Below are 20,219 nucleotides of genomic sequence, written 5' to 3' on the forward strand. Positions count from 1 at the left end.
TATAATAATCACTTCATTTGAACATAGAATATATCAGCAATCCATTAACTAATAAAATTAATTGCATTAAGTATTATTGTAATTTACGTTACATATCCCCAAGCTCCAAAACCATCTTTCGCGACTCGAAATCGATCCATATTCGAGTACAATTGTCAATAACCTTTTAAAAAGCATACGTATTACAAAAATTTCTATATTTAACTTTTATATACGGCATTTACAATAGGAATAACTTAAGCTTAGGCGCAGCCTATTTACTATATTACTATCTACCATGGGGTAGTGGATGCTACGTGCCCGTTACTGGATTCGTTCGCTTGGATGCCGCATCCTGCTGCTGGAAAAGGTGCACCCAATCCGGAGTGGCCTTCAGTTTGGCTTGAATGGGTCCCAAGTTTATCATGTTTCCACTGCGTTGCTCGCGATTGGCGGTTACAGACATGAGTTCCTGCAGAAAACCCGGATCGAGACCCATGTCCAAGTCAAAGCGCGTGTCCCCCAGTTGGAGCTTGACGCGACCGGATTTGTACCTCAGAATCTTGCCGATCTGTCCTTCTTCCAGCTGCCGTAGTACACTACCCTTGGGTCCGTTGGAGCATTTGTCTGCAGGACTGGCGGGTTCCGATTCACTGGTGGCCTGATGATGATCTCCCTTAGAGGGTTCCGGATCTTCGGAATCGTCGCCCACACATGGCAACACATCTGGCAGTTGCATGAGAAAGATCTGCGCTTCGCTGGAGTCCAGAAAGTTACCAATGGTGCGTGGGTAGCGACCGTACTGCAGTGGAGGTTCCTCTAAACTGGCTGTCTGGGCAGCCAAATGCATCTGCTGCAAATGCTGGGCCACTGCCAAAGTGTCTAGGAGCGAAATCGAATTAGATTATGCCATTTTTAAAGCTAAGTGTCTTACCTTTTAGTTTTGAGGTTGAACTTGGGTCTTCTTTCTTCGCAATCGGTGTCTTCTGGGTGACCCAGAGTCCTAAAGTTTATAAAATAAAGTATTTCTTCTGCCTGTGTGCATCACAAAGTGGTTGTAAAACGTACCCTCCTTTAGCAGGATCGGCCTGAGTGCCATCTCAGTCTTGTTAGCCTCCTCTTCGCTGAGCTCACCGCCACTGGCCTCCGACTCGCCCAAGAGCTCCTTGATTCGCTCGGCCTGGCTCTTGTCGTCCTTGCGATCCACCCGTTTCCTGGTCACGGCCACCTCCTCACCGCCCCGTGCATATGCCGTTCCATTTCCTGTCGACCTTCGAATATGAACATCGCCTGCTCCTTCGGAGAAGAGTCCCTGGGTTTGGATGAGCGTGGAGTTGCCCCCGCCAGCGGAATTTCCACCTCGACCACGTGTTGTTCCAGTGCCGTTGCCACGTCCACCCCTGCGGCCGCTCCTTGGCTGCGTGGTGTCCTTGGATGTCTTGACATTGCTGTGAATCAAATGACATGATGAAAAGAAAGACTCCGCTTGGGCCATTCCACAACTCACGCATTCTTATTGCGCACAGCATTCAAATTGGGAGCAAAGACCTTTTTGCTGGCTGTCCCAGCGCCGCGCCCACCAAGGGTCAAGTCGCGGGCGGGGGTCAGCCTGGTCATTCCGTTTAGTGTCTCCAGTGGGCGTGCGCCGCCCCCAGACTGACCATTATTCGTGGTGGACCCACTGGCTCCACTGATGGACGAAGCTGCTGCTGTGGTGACCGTCATCCGCTTTGCTGGCATGGCGTTCCATTCGCGCCGCCCGTCCCCTCAAAAATTCGACCGAAGTCGCTGGGCTCTGGTTTCCCTGTAAGTCCGTGGATTTTGCACTAGAATTTCCTCAGAATTCTTTGATTTTCCTTTGAGGTTAATGGGAAAGCTGAGTCGATACACCACATGCCGATACACCGCAGTCGATAGTCTGGAGTGTTGCCAGATGACTTTGATTTTGCTCAATACTTATCGGATTTTGAAACTGCGATTGCAGCAGGGTTCTATCGTCGCTTAAAAAAACGAATCATAATACTTCCATTCAAGGAAACACATACACATAGACAGCATAATAACAAAGAGCGATATGGCAAAACTAACATATTGTTGCAGTAAACTCTAATGTAGTCTTTTTGAATGCAACATTGATACGATACATAATCTCTATTTTGGTTGGGCAATCGGTGCGATCAACTCCATCTGGCAACGCTAGTTGAGCTCTGCATTTTATAAACAAAGCAAACCGGCAAAACAATCTACGACTTTCCATGGCCAAAAAGTAACGAAATATAGAGGAAACTGGAGGAACCATGGCCTCCAAGCGCTTTTCCGCCATGAAGGACTTCGCGCGGTGCAAGAAACCGCGCCTGGATGTTAGCGTTACCCGCGGATCAGCACGACCCAGTCCACCAAGGAACAATTTCGATGGGATTCTCTGGGACGACGATGACGACGTCATCCTGATGGCCACCCAGCTGGCGGAGGCTGAAATCGAGGCAGAGGAGCGAAAAAAGAAGGGCGGAACAGAGTTGGACATCGGCAACAGCGAGGTCACCTTCAGCGAATTTGCACCCACTTTTCAGGGCTCCACCAGTACACAGCAATTGTTTCCGCCCCCACCGCCGCCACAAAAGAAGCCTACTTCCCTGGATATGGATGCCATTTTCGCGGATGATGATGATTTTGATTTTCTGGCCGTTACCCTCATGGACAGCGAGCCGGAAAAGATGCCGGAGCCGAAGCCCAGCACAAGTAGGATCACAACCACCAGCATCAGTGTTCAGCAGAAAACCACGACCACGACTTCCATCAATGCCACGCAATCCCGGCAGCAGGAGCATCAGCTAAAGTTTCTCATGGATAGGATTGAAGCCCTTAAGCGGGAAAACGCGCAGCTGGAAAAGAATTTGGGCGACAGTAAGGAACGCAATGAGATCAAGTCTGGTGAAGTAGGTGGACAACTATAACACCGATTCTAGACCTTACAGAAACTAATAAATTTATATTTATTTTCCTAGGTTTCCTTACTTCGTGATGAGCTGAAGCACTTGCGCCAGCAGCTCCAGGCTAGCAAAATGGAAAAGCTGGCTCTGGCCGACGAAACGAATCGGGATTGCAACAAAAAAGTGGCGGAAGCGGCCAAACAAATTGCGGCCAAGGACATCGAGTTGAAGATTAAGAATGCCGAGTTCTCAAAGTTGAGGACACAGCAAAAAGCCCATGAACGAAGTATGAATTCCAGCATGAGCATTTTGCAAGCTGCTCCCGATCCTTTGGAGAAACGGTTATCACTTCGCTTGAATAGGCTTAACATACACAGATCTGTGCCCGGAGTGAAACCCGATAATGGCAGTGTGTTCGAATACAGCGAAAATGAGGAACAGACTAAGAAACGGAGAAATAATTTTGAACTCGAATTAAAGCAACTGCTGCTTCATTACGCTCGGCTGCAGGCGAAGCCGGAATCTGTGGATAACCTCCTGCCAAGAATACTCTCGTCGGTCGGCAAGGTATTCACGGAGTTTGCTTCGTATGCTCAAAGTTTGGACTTTCCACACAACTGCATGTTATATCCCTACAATCCCCACAACCTAGAGGAGGAAGTCCATCGCATTTCCCTGACCCATCAGAGCTGTTTGTATGATAACGAAAAGGCTGTTCCGCTGCGTCGCTTCATAGCTACCTTGGCTTTGATTTGCCGGCAAGAGGAAAGGATTTGTAGAGGTCTCACGGAGTGGAAAGAAAATGATCTGGGACTGCTGGATATGGCTATTGAAGCTATTACAAAACTGGGATTTTCCTATGAGGTGGCCCAACACTTTGGATTGATGGAAGCCTTGACTTCCCTCCTAAATAGCCTCCTACAGGGAAATGGCCTTCTTCAACATAACGAGGATTTACTCTTTGATCTGCTTAAGCAGTTAGTTTTTACTCGTCCCAGTCCTTGGGTTTTTGCTGAGCTTAGCTCCTGCCTTTTAAGCTGCCTTCGACATCCGCAACTTATGGATAAAATGTGTGTGAACAGTCCCAAGGACTGCTTCGTATCGGATCGCGTTCGCTCCGTGTATCGATTTGGTCCCGACTCCTGTTTACTTCAGGTCTATGCGGGCTTACTCGAGCTATGCTTCTTTAGTGAAACTCCACTGCGGCAGGACTACTTTCAGTTGCTGCTTAAGATCGGAGGAAATCATGTGCGATTCGCTTTCGAGTGCTTCAAGAACCCACCGGATTTCATACTTGAAATGCTGCCGTACTTTGCGGATGATGGCGACGAGGACTCCAGCGACGGTACTCTGATGAAAACAGGCACCAGTCTGAGCTGCAACTCCACAGGAGCTGTGCAGGGATCGGTCTCCAACGGATCGACATCAGCATCTGTTTCGAACCTGAATCAAAATTCAAATTCGAGTACAACGCACCGAGGAAAAGGCTGCGAGTGCTATGTAAAGTTGTGCCTCAGTGCGGTAACAATTGTCTTCCAGGTGATGCACCAATGGATGCTGCACAACAGGAGAGCAGGTGCGTTTGAGATAAAAAAAACATTTTCATTTCATCAATATGAAGAATAATGCTAATCAATATCCATACTCCCTTTTTAGGCACCGAAGAAGTTGGCGAGATCTCCCGCATCGCAGTCCACCTTCTCTCCCTTGTCTTTCACGAGTATTACCTCACCTGTCTGTTTCGCGACTCCGAGGAGACGACCAAACACTACCTCAGCCTTATATGCAACTGGTGGAGCGAGCATGCGGACCTGCTTGGTTTTCAGCCAATACATTGTAAATGAACTAACAAAACTCTATATTTTCCGTTCCTAACTTCTTTAATATTTTCCTAACATTTAGTGCGTTTGTTAAACCAACTGGTTAAAGCCCATTTCATGCTGAAACCCCTTCATCTAGAGGCCAAGCCCAATAATCCAGTCAACGACCTCTCCGAATGGAAACGCATTGTCAAGAATGCGGATGACCAAAGGACTGTGAAGTCGGCTGTGACAGTTGATCCCAGTAAATTACTCGACACCGACTTCTTTAGTGCCCTTAAACGGAAGGAGAATACTTTTGAGTAATCATAGTTAGTTTAAACGTTATAGTAATAGACTTAAACTTACTTATAGGTGTGGTGGTAATTTATTGTGAAGTCTTAAAAAATATGTTAAAAAATTGAAAAGCCTTACTGCGCGAATGTGGAGTTTAAATTACGCATTCCAAAATACAAATGTGTAATGCTTACCAAACTGAGCAGCGTTTAAATAAACCGCTAAACAATCGATTTTGCATTCCGATGTCAATTTATTAATCGATAAAAGAATATTTGTCAGTGGTTCAGCTTGTCGTTCCGAAGAAACTGGATAAAACAGCTGATACTGCTCAATTGAACTAGTTCAGTTTGCACGGAACTAGTTTGTAAGCGCGTTGCTTATCTTAATTTTGTAAATATTTAGTTGTTTTTCAATTCTTACATTTCAAACCTGTGTTTATAGTGCATAAAACAAAGTTTTCTGATTAAAAGTTCACGTGCACTTATGGTACTTACTGCAATAAACCTGATTCAATGCAAATGCTTATATTTGTTAACTTAATAACAATCGCAAAGGTACGTGCAAATAAACAAATACTTCCTCTCATAATAATAAGATATTAAAATTGTAAAATGAGCATAGAACAAAACATCAAAGATATGTTATATGTTTTTAAACATGCAATTGTGTATACATATGTATATGTATGTATAAATGATATAAATATGTATGTACGTATGTAACATGATCCTTCTCCAATGTAATATAAATCATGTATCCATAATATTAGAACTTATTCGCATATACAGAATATTAAATACCTCTCCGTTTACCCGTTAATCATTTATTAAGCTAAACTCTGATTTTAGTGTATATCATATTTTTGACAATTGTGGATTTTAAATTGTATATAACATTTTATACACACTCAAGATCTGAACAATGCCAAAACTAAATTTCTGAAATCGATTTTTGAAATTTTTTGGTTTTTAAATAGATCAAAAACGAAAAAGCTTATTACTCATTTGTTGAGCTTAAATGATATTTCTTTCCTTCTCGTTATTTTCTTTTCATCATCTTTACTTCAGAATTTCATCTAAAGACTGCGTAAGGCTCACTATATTATCAAAGAATTAATTTGTAGAACAGCGGAAAATGCTAAGCCTGAAATGTGATCCTCAAAATATTTCCGTGAGACAATCTTATCTTTATCATCTCCAACTCAAGAATATCAACACTTTTCGATTAACATATCTATGAGAATTTTCCACGTAGCTTAACAAAGTCCAAAACATGTCCCCATGTGCAAAGTTTAATTTTGACAACCTTAACCGATGGCCAAGGGCTCCACCCTTTACTAATTTTTATAAATTATAATTTTATCAAGTGGTTCAGTTAAGCCACCGACAATTGCGCTTTGTTTGGGGTGTGCTTACCAAAACACGTTTTATTATTTAATTCCGCAAAACGATGCTCTCTACATCTACACACAGAAAAGTTTCTTTATTCAAAGAAAAAAATCGAAGAATTTATTTTACAACATCCAAAACGGTCTCTATTTTCTTTACAAAGGGCTTAAATTACGTTTTATATCGAAAAACCTAAGCATATTTAAAGCTTATAATCTACTTTTAGCCACTATGTATTACAAGTGACTATTAAATAAGTGAATGAAACCATTTCGCCAATGTTGAAATGTACAAGATGTGAAGAATCTGAAGTGAAAAGTGAATTGTTTTCTGTGCTGATCATGCATGCAGTGATAACCACAAAGCTTCCAGATATACTAGTTGTAATTCAGAGGGAACCCCGAGATAATTTCGTAACTAGTGCACCATACATGGGCTCAGTCGGTTGGCGATGTCTCACCTGAAAAGTCGTATAACTATGGAGCGGGAAAACTACAGTGCCGAATATTTCGAGAGAGCTTTGGCGAGAGCTTATGGTTGTGAAATGCTTCGCGTTGAGAACTTTCACATCGAGGCGGTGAGCCAGAAGGGCGAGAACTTTTGCAGCGCCATCTACCGGGTGGCGTTGGACTTTCGCAGGTCCCCCGGTGGCGCTCTCGAATCAGGAAAATATATTCTCAAGGATCTGCTGCCCGCCGTCGCTGCACTGGGCACCAACGAGAAGGATATGTTCGAGCTACTCCTGCCTGCCATGCAAGCCATTCTCGAAGAAGCTCCAAAAGAGATTGGCGAGCGCAAGCTGAGCCCAAAGTAAGTTCGTCAGCTTTCCCAAAACTCTGGGTATCTTGGGAGAATCCAATTGACATGTACTCTCTTTATTTAAGTTGCTTGCTAGTCGAGATATCTGCTGGAAAAGAGCTCTACATCATGGAGGATCTGGGCGCCCTGGGATACGGATCCTTTGATCGCCGTCAAGGCTTAAATCTGGAAGAAGCCAAGATTTGCGTTAGGAAACTGGCGCAGTTCCACGGCGCCTCCAAGGTTCTGTTCGAGAAGAAACCGGAATTGATTCAAAGGCTTTCACCTTCTCACTATGCCAATGGACTGAACGATCGCTTCGCCCAGGCTCTCGTCTTGGAGGGCACCGAGTATGCCACAGAAGCGTTTGCCGAAGAACTTCCGGAAATATCAAAGAAAATGAAGGCTCAAATTCCAGACACATATACGAAAAGAATGCGAGATGTCGTCGACCCCAACAAGTCGTCATTGAATGCAGTTATTCATGGCGATCCCTGGTTAAATAACATAATGTATGATTCAGTTAATAAGAAGGCAACTCTCGTGAGTACAAATAATCGGAAATAGGCTTAAAAAATGTTTTTAACATTGTTGTCACCATTTTTAGGTGGACTTCCAGAACTGTTACTGGGGTAGCCCGGCCATAGACCTCTACTTTCTTTTTTACACCAGCCTCAAGCCTGAATTACTGCTAAATAGTCAAGATGAGATTCTGAATCACTATTTCGACAATCTTCTGGAAACCTTGCGGCAGTGTGGCTATAAAGACACACTGCCCACTTTTGGCCAGTTAAAGGATGAGATGAAACGGTGTTTGTTTTATGGATATTACACCGTAGTCTGTGAACTTCCCATATGTTGTTCTTCTCCTGAGGCAAGTGTGGATTTCGGGGTTCACACCTTCGTAGATACGGATGCTATGTTAAAGAAGCGACACCAACTATTCGCCAACGAACGAGTGCGTCAAACCATAAAGTCCACTCTGCTTATGTTGGATAGTGAGGGTATATTAGAAACCCCCTAAAAAAACCATTTTGTCGTTTTATAAAGTGCTTAGTTTGTCCTGTCAGTATTTTTTGTGGTGCGAGTTCCTCCATTTTTTTAATATCAACAGTGTAAATGAGCAATATTAACCTACAAATACTAATAAGTAAACAAATTAATTTCTTACTTTATTCAATTAAGAGGTGTACAGTTGTTTGTAAACGATTTTCGAATAAAACTTATTTTTTCTTTCATTTAAATTTCTATATTATTGTTTCATTAACCTCCGTCCCTCTCCATTTACAACCAACTTTTTGTTAAAGGGAGGAAACCAAACTCGGAGTGTTGCTCTTTATAAATAAATTTGTTGTCTGCCAAAGTTTCTGGCCAAGATTTACGAGTGTGAGTGTGTGATGCATGTGCCTCGGCTGGCTGCACTAAGAGCGATAAAGTTCTCACCTCCATTTCGATCCACCTCCTTGAAGCTAAATATGCAAATCGCTTGCAGTTATTCTTAGAAAGTTGTCAGCTGCCAAGTGTAAGCCAACTCAGCTCCAATTGAAGCCAAGCGAAGCGCATCGGGGAGCATACAGGACCAAAATCGAGGAGGAATATCGTGGTGGCCAGAGTGCATTTGACGCCAATGTTACTTAGAAAACTCATGTCCTTCTTTCAAGTGTTTAAAAAGCAATTTATTGCTATTGTTCGAAAGCAGTCAACTAAAGCCTTTATAAGCTAGACTTTGAAAAGGGAAACCTTTGGAGGAATTTATTTATCGGGGCAAAGTATTACAAGCACAAGTGTTTTTGAAAAAACCCATATCTTTGCAAATTCTATATAAATGCTTGATAATAGTTTTCTTTAATTTTTAGACCTATAATGCAATGGATTATCCTTTGAATTACAATAATCATTTCAACTGTCGGTCAATTACCATTTACCCCCACTTTTTACCATGGCTAAAATGTAAAGCTTAATTAACATGGAAAACAAACACGTAGGCCCAAAAGCAAACAGGAATCTGTCTAAGGCTGCCAACCAGTCGAAAGAAACTCATAAATCAATTTTGAAATGCATTGGAGACAGGTAACTTGCCGCCGCATCTGCCCATTCCCCAATTTTGTCAAGGAAATGGCTTCGAGCAAGTGACTGCAGAATTTCAGCAACTCGAAGGGGTCAACTTTCTGGAGCTGGTCAGTGGCCAAAAGTTGCAGCAGAGTCAACCCCCAAGAACGAAATCCTAGCCCCCTTCGTCACCTATCAATTAATGTGTGTTTCTCCAGTGTCATGGTAGAAGTTGCTTCCTTTGCTTTCATCTGGGGTTGCATTTACTTAACGCCTCGCCTCAGCACTTAACTTCCGTTTCCTGTTACCCTGGGCTGCGGAAGGGGTTTTGATACAGAGTCTGCGACTTTCGGGCAAGGCATTTGCAACTAATTGAAAGTGCAATGCGATGCTGCAGAATGCAATTAATGCCTTGAGGCCCTGGGAGGCCAATCCACCCAACCACGGACGTCTGCAGACGAGAAGTTGCATTCGAAACCGAAATGCACAGAAAAAACGATGTGCAAATTAAGATTCTTTGGGGGTGCTCAAAAATAACACAGGAAGTTCGAGGAAGTGAGTGAGATATTGATTTTTGGACGAATCTTGTGTATATCCATTCGACTTTTTACAAACTAATTAATACATAACTAGAGCCTTAGAAATCTTAACTTAGGAAAACAATAGGACTGTCCCAAAACTTTAAGGTTCTTTAATCTTCGAACCCTTGCCACCCTCTACACTTTCCTTTTATTGTAGTCCCGCACCATTTCCTATCTGAATAACTCAAGAAACTTTTATCAATTAGCTGCCAAATACTCAGCGTAAGGCTCATGTTTGCGAAATTACGGTTCAAGTCCGAGTCCTGTGGGGCAAACAATTAAAAGCAATAAATTTGCACAGGCAACCATAAATCAAAGTCCGATCATAATCTCAGCCCAAGCAAATAGAGAGAAAAACCCAAAACCGAAGCTCTCGCTTCCGCCCGAATTTTCCCCGCCTTTTTCCAAAAAGTTCCAATCCAAGGAAGTTCACCGCAATCCGGGGAAATAGTCGCTTCGCTTCGTTTATTAATTGTACAACTGTCTCCAATCATAATTAATGAACTTTGGCACATCCTCCGCCGCAAACTCCACATAGCCCTTATTTTGGAGGGGAGTGGAAAACCAACACTGAAGTATAAACACAAATGTTTTCCTTGGCACACCATAAATCTTTCATTTGGCAAATCTCTGTTGGACCTTTCCATTCACAATTCGTGTTGCTCCCCCAACTATTATTTTTTGGATTTACTCGGCTTTATGGTTGGCAGTATCAATTAGACACATTAAAGGATCTACTGGACTAGGATATTATTGCCGCAGAAAATATTTTTTTTAACTTAAACCAATGGGAATCTGTAAAATCGAAGAGTGCTCCACCTGCATATTAAGATTACATGACTTGGTAGTTTCAGTCCTAGAGAGCGGAAAAGTACATATGCAAATCTCTTATAATTACCAGCTAGAATCTTTGGACCACATCCCCTATTTGCAACCAAAACAGCTAAAAGCAAACATTTAAATTGCGATAATTTTTCATTTAGTTGGGGCTTTTCATCCACGCCACTCATCAGTGGCTCATTTATCAACGATGTCTGCGAGATTGCGATTAGTCAGTTAGTCATTTCGGAGCCAAATTTAAATAATTTCAAAGTGATGACAAAAGCTTTTCCAGCTATCCAAGTAATTATGTGCCCACATGGCATCCAGAGAAGGTTATGTGGAGACTCTACGCATTAACACTTTCACGGCAACTGTCTAAAGATAAATGAAAGCATCATTAGTCATTGGCCAACCCCACCAGCCCCGTAATCACATGTGTCCTCCACAATTTTTCACATTCCATGCCAGAAGGGGTGGGATTATGTGTGATTAAATCCATCAGATACCCAAGTATTCATATGTAAATTCTTTGTGGCAGGGTGTGACAGGTCCTGTTTCTAGTCTTGCAACTAAGTACTTTCAGTCTTTTTGGTCCATTGTGTGTGGCAAATTATTTATTGGCCATCATTACTTTGATTGCCTGAGGCTTTTCAAAATTTTGAAGAAACATTTTTGAAAGGGAATTGAAAATTCCGTTGTGCTTGCATGTGTATAATTTTAATTTTTTGCAAACCGTATAACCAGAATAGCTTAACTAATTCATAAATTCATTCATCACTGTATTTGACAAGTAAAAGTCTTTCGTTTCATTATAACATTTTATTGACTTGATTTTACTGTGAAAAGCTTTTGAAATTTGTCAAAACTCTCTTCTTTATGACGTTTTTGGTATAGAAATAAAGAAATCCTGCGCTATTTTAGATAAAATCCTAATGACATTTTCTGTTAAGCGGTCGATGGCAGCTAACTTTTATGGGTTCAACACAGACATGGGCCAAAAACTAATTACCTCGAACGGAGTTTTTACAGGGGAGCTGAGAAAACTTTTATGGTCGGTGTGGTTTCGGCACTTTCAATATAATTTTTAATGTCATTTTGCATAGGATTTGAATACGGCAATCGATAAAATGGTCTCTTTCCATCCGAGAAAGGTTTTATGACACTTTCAGTCTGAGCGAGTTAAGGCGGAAAATTTGTTGGTCCATAAAAGTGCAGCGTCGTCTCTCAAAATGGGTAACAAAAATTATTCATAGTGCAGTTGCCCATATCCCTCAACCTCGATTCACTTCGTCATGTCTTGGTAATATAAGTAGTGTGGATCTCGCAAAGTTCCTAAAAATTTGTTACAAGAAAGTTACTGCGCGAAAAACAACAAGTTTACTACTCGAATATATTTCTTTTACAGATATTCTCAAAATATACCTATACAAACAAGTATTACACCTAACCTACTTTTGCATAAAAATATTAATTGTATATAGAACAATGCAAAAATATTAATAAATTCATTTATCAATTTCACTGAATGTTAAGTATTGTTTCTAATTTAATAATCTACTTTACTTGCAGTGTATTTTTGAATTGTCCTCATCAACATGCGGCCCAAGGATCATCCCGATCTGCACTTCGACGTGATTCCCAAGCTCTACGATGCCCATTCCAAGGTGTTTCTAACAAGCTTGTGCGATGTGGATGAGCAACTCAAACCATTGCCACGCCGATTCTGTCGGATGTACACCACTCGTCCACTGGCCATCCAGCTGCTTCAGTATCTGCAAACCCGCAAAGCGAACGTTTCGGAACAGGACTTCTTCGTGGTGGAGGAGGGCCAGCCCTTCGCACTGCTTCTTAAGGACGGAAAACGGCTAGAGGGGATGCTAAGCTCTGGAAGTCATCTGGGGCACAGCCTCATTCTGCTTATCCGGCGGCAGCAGGGTAACAGATTGCTGTACTGCTACTCGGCTATGAGGCTGGATAATCTTGGTCGTCTACTGGGCAACTCTGTCTTCAACTATTGGATAGCCCAGGGAACCGAGCAGCTGTATCTGAATCTCTCCTCTGTAAATTTGCCATTTGATCATGTTGATTTTGATGAGATGGCTCATTTCATCGAGGATCTCGGAGCAGAGAATGACCAGAGTGTGGTGCACCTGAAAGTGCCAAAATTTGGCTACGAGGAAATGTTATGGAGATTGGCACACACAAGTCTTCGCGGGCATATTCATTTGGGCGACCATATTGCAAAAAGCTATGAGTGCCTTAGCATTGATCTGGAGCGTTTTCTGGAAGAAAATTATGTACCAAGGGTTTTCGTCAGCGGTTGCCCAACGGACTTTAATTACTATCAAAAGGTAGTTTCCTTGGATCTAAAGGAACTTAAGTGGACACCGACTCCGACCAGGATGCATCTTCGGCAGCTATGCAGCCTCTTGCGACCTCAACACATTCAGGGGATTGTCCAGTTTCATACGGATGGTATTGTGCCCCCCATTCCGTCATTCCTAAAGATCTTCAAGGCAAACTATTCACCGCAAAACGATGCAGTGGTGTCAAGGATTAGGAGTGAATTTCAAGCAGGACAGCCGAAGCAAGGACCCTATCGCGCTTTCCAGTCCAGAAGGGCCTTTGAATTTGTGAACGATGACGACGAAAGCAGTAGTTCGGGTTAGGTTAAGGTATCTCCCTATTAGAATAAGTAATTTATTTAGCTGTTGTTCCGCACAGTGCCCCTATGAGTTTTATTTATCCAAACGCTTCACAATATATAAACATAAATTGTTGGAATTGTCTTGTATTAATTTTTTTGTTCAGTAAGTGTATCTTCGTCGGACCAGGAATCGGCAAGTCGCTCAAAATCATCACTGTCTATTTCCGCCTTTACTTTAAAGGTTTTATGATCATCGCCAGCACCCTGGGACTCCTTGGTTGTATCACAGCCGGGTGAGAGATCCATACCTTCTGGTTGCTTTTCAATTAGCTTTATGGTGTCCCCGTTGCACTCTTTTAGGGATTCCATGTCCATTGCATTCTGGGTCTCGGTCGAAGCGTTTACTTTGGTAATTTGACATTGTTTATTAAATTTTGGAAGTTCTACAATTTTTGATAAACGTCTATTCATTTCACACATTTTGGGAATTGTGAAGAGTAGAAACAGCCCTGATAGTTGAATGAATTTTGTAATGTTGTTTTTTATTTATTAAAGATAGACTTACCTAATTGGCCAACAATAAGAATGTTAATCTCCTTTCCAAATTTGCTAATTAGTAGGAGAATCCCAAGCCACTTGAATGATTTCGAAAAGCTCTTTACTAGTAATATCTCTCGTATATTATTGAGAAACCCAACAACTTGGCTTGAAACTAGAACGCCCAGTTGCTTAGATAGATCCTGAGAGATTCTTAAGTCTTTGTCAAAATATTTCGGATAGCTGTTGTTCTGGATATGGGTACTAGTGTACTGAACCAAAAAACGGTACCCCATTGATATGACCATGATTATCAAAGCCCATACGCTCACCACGAACACAAATGGTTCAGAAAGCATATCATACATTATGGTCTGTAGGATTACGAATGCAAGCATCGACTTTATCCAGTTGCGCCACAGGATCAGCTCAGTTATTCCCTCCCAGATGGAGATGAGTTTAGCTTCGTTTAGCTCCGCATCGGCTCCAGAAACTTTAACAGGGCTCGCGCTTGTAGCCATATTTTTTGAGTTTTTAAGACTTTTAGTACTGAGAAGATATACAAATTACAAAAACTTGGATACGAATGCAACGACAGTAAAATATCGAATACTAGATTATATTTTGTTTTTTATACTTATCACTCGTAGAGTACTAGATTTGGTGAAAGGTATCCTGTCAGGTGAAACGAAACGTTTTCCGCTCTATACATTATACAGGATTGCTAAACTTGTCTATATCTATGTATATACTTATGGCTGTGTCACTCTGGCCTCGCGTATAAAAGCCGAGATTATGTGAACTATTTATTAAAGCTGGAAAGTTTAAATTAAAGATGCAGTTTGTTTCAAAAAATTGCCACAAACTGATTAAAATTTTCACATTCACACATTTGATATGGAAAATATTGTAATTAGCACCACTAACTGCGTAAAGGGCATCTGTTAGTTGAGGAGCTTCTATATTTATTATGTATATTTATATATGCTTTATAATACGATATGCGTGATACACCGATACATGAAAGCTCCCAACATTTAACCGCCAAAAGCACCTGTTGCCAATTCGTGTCATCTGTTTAAAAATATCCTTTTTACATGAATTATGCAAATTATTCATAAAAAGCTTTGTCTTTGCTTGGGGTTGTAATATGTGTTTTCGCAGATACAAAATTTGCTTCAGCTTGGAATTGAATCGCAAGAAATTTAACTTCATATTTAATTTCTGTAATCGGTGATAATAAATTCATTTTAGCTTCTGCTCATGTACGTATTTGTGTAACCATAGGCAATTTATGTTTTTGAAAATTAACGTACATTTTCTACTTGATCTCTTACTTCAACGATTGCTAAGTCAATCAGAACGCTTTTCAAGATCTCTTTGTCACAGCTTGGTTCGCGTTTGATGCGCACCGTCAACAAGGTCTTTTATTCGAATTCTTGGAGCATCCTGGGCAAATAATTTTGGCACGAGGTGTGACCAACGCCCATTGAGGGTGTGGTTAATGACACTCAGCCTTCTGTCTGCCAAGTCAATCGCTTGCCGATTGATTTGTCAAAGGCATTACGCTAATATTTTGGGCAAATACTGGAAAAAGTCACTGGCTCACTGGCGTCAAAATGACATCGAGTGGTTTAACTTTCCACCCTCAAGATTCAGAAAATAAATGACTTTGGGGAGGGTAGAGAAAGGAATACTAAAATCTGAATAATTAAAATCAATCGTTCAAAAGCTTTTGAGGGCTCGGAATGGTTAAAGAGTCCACTTACACCTTTGAAATTAAAGTAGTACAATATATTTAAAACTTTAAACGAAAAAAGTAGATCAAACAAAATATGATGAATATAAAATGAAAACCTCTTAGTTTCTCAGAAACAATATAATAATCCTCTTTATCAGTCCAACCATTTCCATTTCTAATAGACATTTGTTCATCACCCTTCTGAGATTACCTGAGAAATTTTCGTAATTTCTGCCGTCTTCAATTAGAATTACTGGAATTAATATGCAAACAGCAAAATCGATGTATTTGCACATGTATGAACGCAGTTTAATTAAACCGAATTCCCCCATAATGCTCACATCACGACACCATGGACAACACAAGCTGTACAGGATATTAGAATGTTTGACAAGTTGTCAATGCATCAAGATGCAGAGGACAAGGCAGAAAATTGGCCAGAAAATCTTATCGTTCATTTTGAATGTAAATTAAAACAAATACACATAAAATTACTTAAAACTGCATTGAGTTTCTTTGGCTCCTGTCACAAAATGATAGCCATTTCCGTGCAAATGCCTAAAATATAAAAGGTCGATATGGCAAGGCACTTTATTTACAAATTACGAGATTTAACTTCATTCTTAAGAGTTTTTAGAAATTTAAATATTATAACCAACATATTTATCATAGGTTTTAATGCACTTTCTATAATATTTTCCAATTTTTTTTTAAAGATCAAGAAAAGGGAATAGTAAATAGGTTCACAGATGTGACCAGACGACTTCTTAGGGTAGTGTTAAAAGAGCCATAAGACAACGCCATCGTCTAAAAACCAACTGAAAATCTCAGCAAATATTCTTCTTTCGGCCCGATAAAGTTGTCATATATTCCCATCGACTTCTTTATGGCGAGGCGACAATGCCAGGAATTTCTTGTATTAAAATCGAAATGGCCAAGGGCCAGGAATCCACCCCAGACATAGACAAACATATCTCTGCGAGATGGGGGGAGTGAATATTTGGTCTTGGCTCTGAGTTCAGGCCGTGTCCTTACAGCTGTCAACATGTTTAATTGAAACTGACACTCAGTGTCATTTTATGTACATTGCCATGCGTTGCCGTTACCTTAACTGTAACTGTAATTCGACTTGGCCAAATCCTGCTCCATTATTGCGGAACATTTCGAGAGGGGGTGTGTTGGCTACCCAAATCTCACCCTTTTCGGGGGTCACATTGCATTGCGATGTATGTTGCTTCCGTTGTGGTGTATGGTGTATAAGTTAAATTTATATCATTAAACTTCCTTCGACTCTTTCAGTTAAAAAGTTTAAAAAGAATGTTTAAAATAACTCACATTTTGCAGTTGAGTGTTTTATATATTTAAAAGGATTGTTAAAAATAAATCACATTTTGCAGTAGACTGTTTTCTCTATTTAAAAAGATTGTTAAAAATAAATTACATTGTGGAGTAGAGTGTTTTCTCTATAATTTAAGGCCTAACACCTTTCTATTTCATATTTTTCCTTATTTATTCAAGCGATTTTTACAAGCTGATAACTTATTTTCTTTTTTGCATTTTTGTCAATTTAATACGGTCTTTATGTTCTTCGTACTGGCAGTTCAGAGTGCTGACTTGATATCTCCTTACTAAAACCCCCATATCACCACCCATCCTCAGCGGAATCAGAAGAACTTTAGCCCCCGCAACACTTCAGCAATATACCCCGAACTCATCCAAACTGTAATTATTATTGCTAAGCTCGGGAAACGGAGAAGCGGGCCCTCATTTAATTGCAGACTAGCAAATACTCAAGATATTTTTATGCAGGCAATTCGTATTTTTTCCGTTCGGGGCTTTTCCGCCATTTCGATAGGGGAAAAGACAGCAGCGGCCTCTTTTGTTTTCGTCACGGGCGAGTGGCGAAAAGCAATCAGGACAGCTCCTTGCCAGGAAAAGCAGAGCAGGCAGAAATATCTTTCGCCGCATTTCTTTATTTACCTTTTTGTTTGTGCATTTTTGCAGGATGTCTTTTGTGTTATTGGTGAAATTAGAATTTCTCATTAAAATAAGTGTTGGCCGAGGGAGCCGCTTGACTTGAGACATTCAAGCGTCTCCCAGTTCAAGGTGCTCGTCCATGGCAATGAACTTAAGTCCGAATTCCCATTTTCCCCCTCGTTTCCTATTTTTTTGTTTATGCATGGTCACTCATTAGTTGAGCTTGAAATCTGGCTGACAGAGTCTGGCATTTTTATTTGTATCTTTATTTGTTGCCACTGAGAGTGGGGTATATTTTCAGCCCTAATGGCTTTTCTATGCAATTGTGTACGTTTCCCTGCGAGTAATTAAAATGGCAACTCTTTAACATTTCACTTTTAAATGTTATTCATCTTCAAACGAGGGTTTATTAGAGGTCTAATAGGCTTAAAAACTGAAACACTTAGCGGTTGTATAAAAGGGTTACCAAGTGGTATACATTTGGACACTATTAAATTAATTTCGGTCTGTTAGACAACTCTTTAGTAATTTACCATTTGAATAATACTCTTTTGGGGTATCCACCCTTTTTGCAGACAAATTAAATATAAGCCTTGTTCTTATAAGTGGTATCGATGACATATGTTGAGTTCTATAATGTAGCTCTACAAAATATGGCCTAATATTTTTGATTCCATTACCTAGGCTATATCAACTGAACTGATAAGTTCACTCAATATAAATTACAAATTAAGTAATGCAAATACTTCCTATCTTAAAGTATGTTTCAAATAGACAATCGTTTACTCAGCATTGTTATTTAATAGGTTCCAACTTCTCGATGGAGAAAAACATTCCCTGTCATTCTGGGAACTGAACTGGCACCTTTGCTTTTATGTGGACACAACTTTTCGTTTGTCCAACTTGAACCACCCTGACCACACTCAATGCACCACATGCATCCGTGGAAACGTGATATGGGGCTCAACATTGTTGCTACTTCGGTGTTTGAAGTGCGGGCAAAAGTTTGAGCTTTGAACTTTGGCTTGTTACATTCAAGTGGCTGCCATGTATAAATGTTTGGCTTGCAGATCCACAAAACTTTATGCAAAACACACAAAACTTTACTGAATATGGGCGAACTGTTTGCCGGGTTGTGTTCTCTGTTTTCTGTTATTGTTCTGTGGCTGGTTTGAGTTTTCGCATCATGTGCTGCTGACAAGCTGCGTAATTTCCCCTGTCTCGGGATCTGCAATAATATAGATAAAATACAATTTCCTTAAGCAATTTTTGTTTTAATTAATTCTGTATCACTATTTTTTGTGACTCCTACGTGCCGGGAATTCCCCACTGTTGGCTTGGCTTGGCTTCTGTTTAATGTCTTCACCAAAACAAATTCCGCCCCCTAAGGGACTGCATTTAATTTTTCCTTTGCAGTCGCATTTTTTCTGCTTCATTTCGTTGTTTGCTGTGCAGTGTAATTAGCCACCTTCTGACCAAGACAGCTGTGTTTTTCAGCTTTTTTTTCTTTTCCCGGCGGTGCATAAAAAGTTTAAGTTGACATTTTGGACCAACAGTTTGTAATTTTCTTACCCCTTTCTGGGCGAGCCATTACCATTCTTTCTCTACCCAATTTCCTTACTAATTTCTTGCTTTGTCCATTTACTTGCAGACTGGTTAATTACATTAGCAAAACGGTTGCGATTCTGCTTTGCATTTGGCGAATTCCCTTTCGGAATTTGCTGATGTCATAATGGAAAGGTAAAACTTCCTTTAGTATTGTTTATAAACTTTAAGGGACCATACAAAAACATCAAAAATGTAGCAAGATTCAAAATAGATTTGTTTAGCAGTGAAAGATATTTTGAAAAAAAACGCACTTTAAAGTACAAAATCTCCAGCTTAAGACAATTTAATGGTCTCGAATTTTATTGTAACTTTATTACATTTTCACATGCTCGATGTAAGTGGATGCGGAAAATTGTAACACGTGATTCAATTTCGTTGATCAATTTTAATTGATTGCTTCAATTGGTTTCTGTGCTGAAGCCTCCATCTCCTCATCCCCGCCCAACTGCAACGCCATCCAGATTTTTATGTTCATAGCCACTTTATGTATAGCTTTTCCATTCGATTTTGGCCGCTGTAGTGTTTTATTTGGCCGATTTTTATGCGTTTTTAATGTGTAGCACAGCTACTCCTTTTATTTCTTTCCCTTTTTTTCGCAACTCGCTTGTAATTCGATTCGTAAATGTATTCCAACGCATTTTTATGCATTTCCACAGTAAGTTTATAGCGGTATTGTTCGCATATGGGCGTTTGGGAGCCGCCCCCTTTTCACGTCGTAAAGTTTTCCGATTTAATGCGTATCGGTGGGCCGCCTTAAAGTATGCCACACTAATTAGCATATGAGCTGCGGCCAAGTTGGCCGCAAACTTGCAGCTTATCGCAAATATGCATTCTCAAACCCCGGATGCGATCCAGAAGCAAATGGGCACCATCCATTAGCCATTAGCCGTGGGGCCGTCGTAAACCTAGGACAATATTGACATAATCGACTTTCAGCTGCCGACCGGCGACACAATTTAACCACAAATGAGGCTTAGCCGTAGGGCAATGTCACCGGGGCCGATTACTTCAAAGTCGCCATCCCACCCATCTTATCGGAAACCACATCCCAACGCATGAAACC

At 40.7% G+C, this 20,219-nt stretch overlaps 5 protein-coding genes across 5 annotated transcripts; 3 read left to right on the forward strand and 2 right to left on the reverse strand.

Annotated features, from left to right (window-relative positions):
* Positions 1–176: 176 nt before the first annotated feature.
* On the reverse strand, positions 177–1,893 carry LOC6618287 (DNA-directed RNA polymerase III subunit RPC4). Its single transcript, XM_002042524.2, has 4 exons — positions 1,487–1,893; positions 1,048–1,427; positions 914–982; positions 177–861 (listed from the first exon to the last, which is right to left on the reverse strand). Exons 1-4 carry the CDS (start codon positions 1,717–1,719, stop codon positions 293–295), a joined length of 1,251 nt encoding a protein of 416 aa, XP_002042560.1. The 5' UTR covers positions 1,720–1,893; the 3' UTR covers positions 177–292.
* A 278-nt stretch (positions 1,894–2,171) lies between these two features.
* LOC6618288 (ATR-interacting protein mus304) lies at positions 2,172–5,236 on the forward strand. The gene is made up of 4 exons (XM_002042525.2): positions 2,172–2,915; positions 2,985–4,485; positions 4,566–4,745; positions 4,812–5,236. Exons 1-4 carry the CDS (start codon positions 2,277–2,279, stop codon positions 5,033–5,035), a joined length of 2,544 nt encoding a protein of 847 aa, XP_002042561.1. The 5' UTR covers positions 2,172–2,276; the 3' UTR covers positions 5,036–5,236.
* A 132-nt stretch (positions 5,237–5,368) lies between these two features.
* On the forward strand, positions 5,369–13,430 carry LOC6618290. Its single transcript, XM_002042527.2, has 2 exons — positions 5,369–5,562; positions 12,216–13,430. Exon 2 carries the CDS (start codon positions 12,242–12,244, stop codon positions 13,313–13,315), a length of 1,074 nt encoding a protein of 357 aa, XP_002042563.1. The 5' UTR covers positions 5,369–5,562; positions 12,216–12,241; the 3' UTR covers positions 13,316–13,430.
* LOC6618289 lies at positions 6,820–8,438 on the forward strand. Its single transcript, XM_032718990.1, has 3 exons — positions 6,820–7,206; positions 7,281–7,737; positions 7,802–8,438. The coding sequence occupies exons 1-3, from the start codon at positions 6,848–6,850 to the stop codon at positions 8,216–8,218; spliced, it is 1,233 nt and encodes a 410-aa protein (XP_032574881.1). The 5' UTR covers positions 6,820–6,847; the 3' UTR covers positions 8,219–8,438.
* On the reverse strand, positions 13,396–14,445 carry LOC116801146. Its single transcript, XM_032718991.1, has 2 exons — positions 13,859–14,445; positions 13,396–13,802 (listed from the first exon to the last, which is right to left on the reverse strand). The coding sequence occupies exons 1-2, from the start codon at positions 14,349–14,351 to the stop codon at positions 13,441–13,443; spliced, it is 855 nt and encodes a 284-aa protein (XP_032574882.1). The 5' UTR covers positions 14,352–14,445; the 3' UTR covers positions 13,396–13,440.
* Positions 14,446–20,219: the final 5,774 nt, after the last annotated feature.

The sequence above is a fragment of the Drosophila sechellia genome, chromosome 3L (assembly GCF_004382195.2).
Source record: "Drosophila sechellia strain sech25 chromosome 3L, ASM438219v1, whole genome shotgun sequence".
Lineage (NCBI taxonomy): Eukaryota > Metazoa > Arthropoda > Insecta > Diptera > Drosophilidae > Drosophila > Drosophila sechellia.

What these genes read in the sequence shown, in the direction of transcription:
- LOC6618287 (XM_002042524.2), bottom strand. Translation starts at nt 1,719, where the DNA reads ATGCCAGCAAAGCGGATGACGGTCACCACAGCAGCAGCTTCGTCCATC. An exon ending in GCTGTGCGCAATAAGAATGC is followed by an intron (nt 1,428 to 1,486) that starts GTGAGTTGTGGA and finishes TTTGATTCACAG; the next exon opens with CAATGTCAAGACATCCAAGG. An exon ending in GCCGATCCTGCTAAAGGAGG is followed by an intron (nt 983 to 1,047) that starts GTACGTTTTACA and finishes TATAAACTTTAG; the next exon opens with GACTCTGGGTCACCCAGAAG.
- LOC6618288 (XM_002042525.2), top strand. Translation starts at nt 2,277, where the DNA reads ATGGCCTCCAAGCGCTTTTCCGCCATGAAGGACTTCGCGCGGTGCAAG. An exon ending in GCTGCACAACAGGAGAGCAG is followed by an intron (nt 4,486 to 4,565) that starts GTGCGTTTGAGA and finishes CTCCCTTTTTAG; the next exon opens with GCACCGAAGAAGTTGGCGAG. An exon ending in TGGTTTTCAGCCAATACATT is followed by an intron (nt 4,746 to 4,811) that starts GTAAATGAACTA and finishes CCTAACATTTAG; the next exon opens with TGCGTTTGTTAAACCAACTG.
- LOC6618289 (XM_032718990.1), top strand. Translation starts at nt 6,848, where the DNA reads ATGTCTCACCTGAAAAGTCGTATAACTATGGAGCGGGAAAACTACAGT. An exon ending in GAGCGCAAGCTGAGCCCAAA is followed by an intron (nt 7,207 to 7,280) that starts GTAAGTTCGTCA and finishes TCTTTATTTAAG; the next exon opens with TTGCTTGCTAGTCGAGATAT. An exon ending in TTAATAAGAAGGCAACTCTC is followed by an intron (nt 7,738 to 7,801) that starts GTGAGTACAAAT and finishes CACCATTTTTAG; the next exon opens with GTGGACTTCCAGAACTGTTA.
- LOC6618290 (XM_002042527.2), top strand. Translation starts at nt 12,242, where the DNA reads ATGCGGCCCAAGGATCATCCCGATCTGCACTTCGACGTGATTCCCAAG.
- LOC116801146 (XM_032718991.1), bottom strand. Translation starts at nt 14,351, where the DNA reads ATGGCTACAAGCGCGAGCCCTGTTAAAGTTTCTGGAGCCGATGCGGAG. An exon ending in TCTTATTGTTGGCCAATTAG is followed by an intron (nt 13,803 to 13,858) that starts GTAAGTCTATCT and finishes TTCAACTATCAG; the next exon opens with GGCTGTTTCTACTCTTCACA.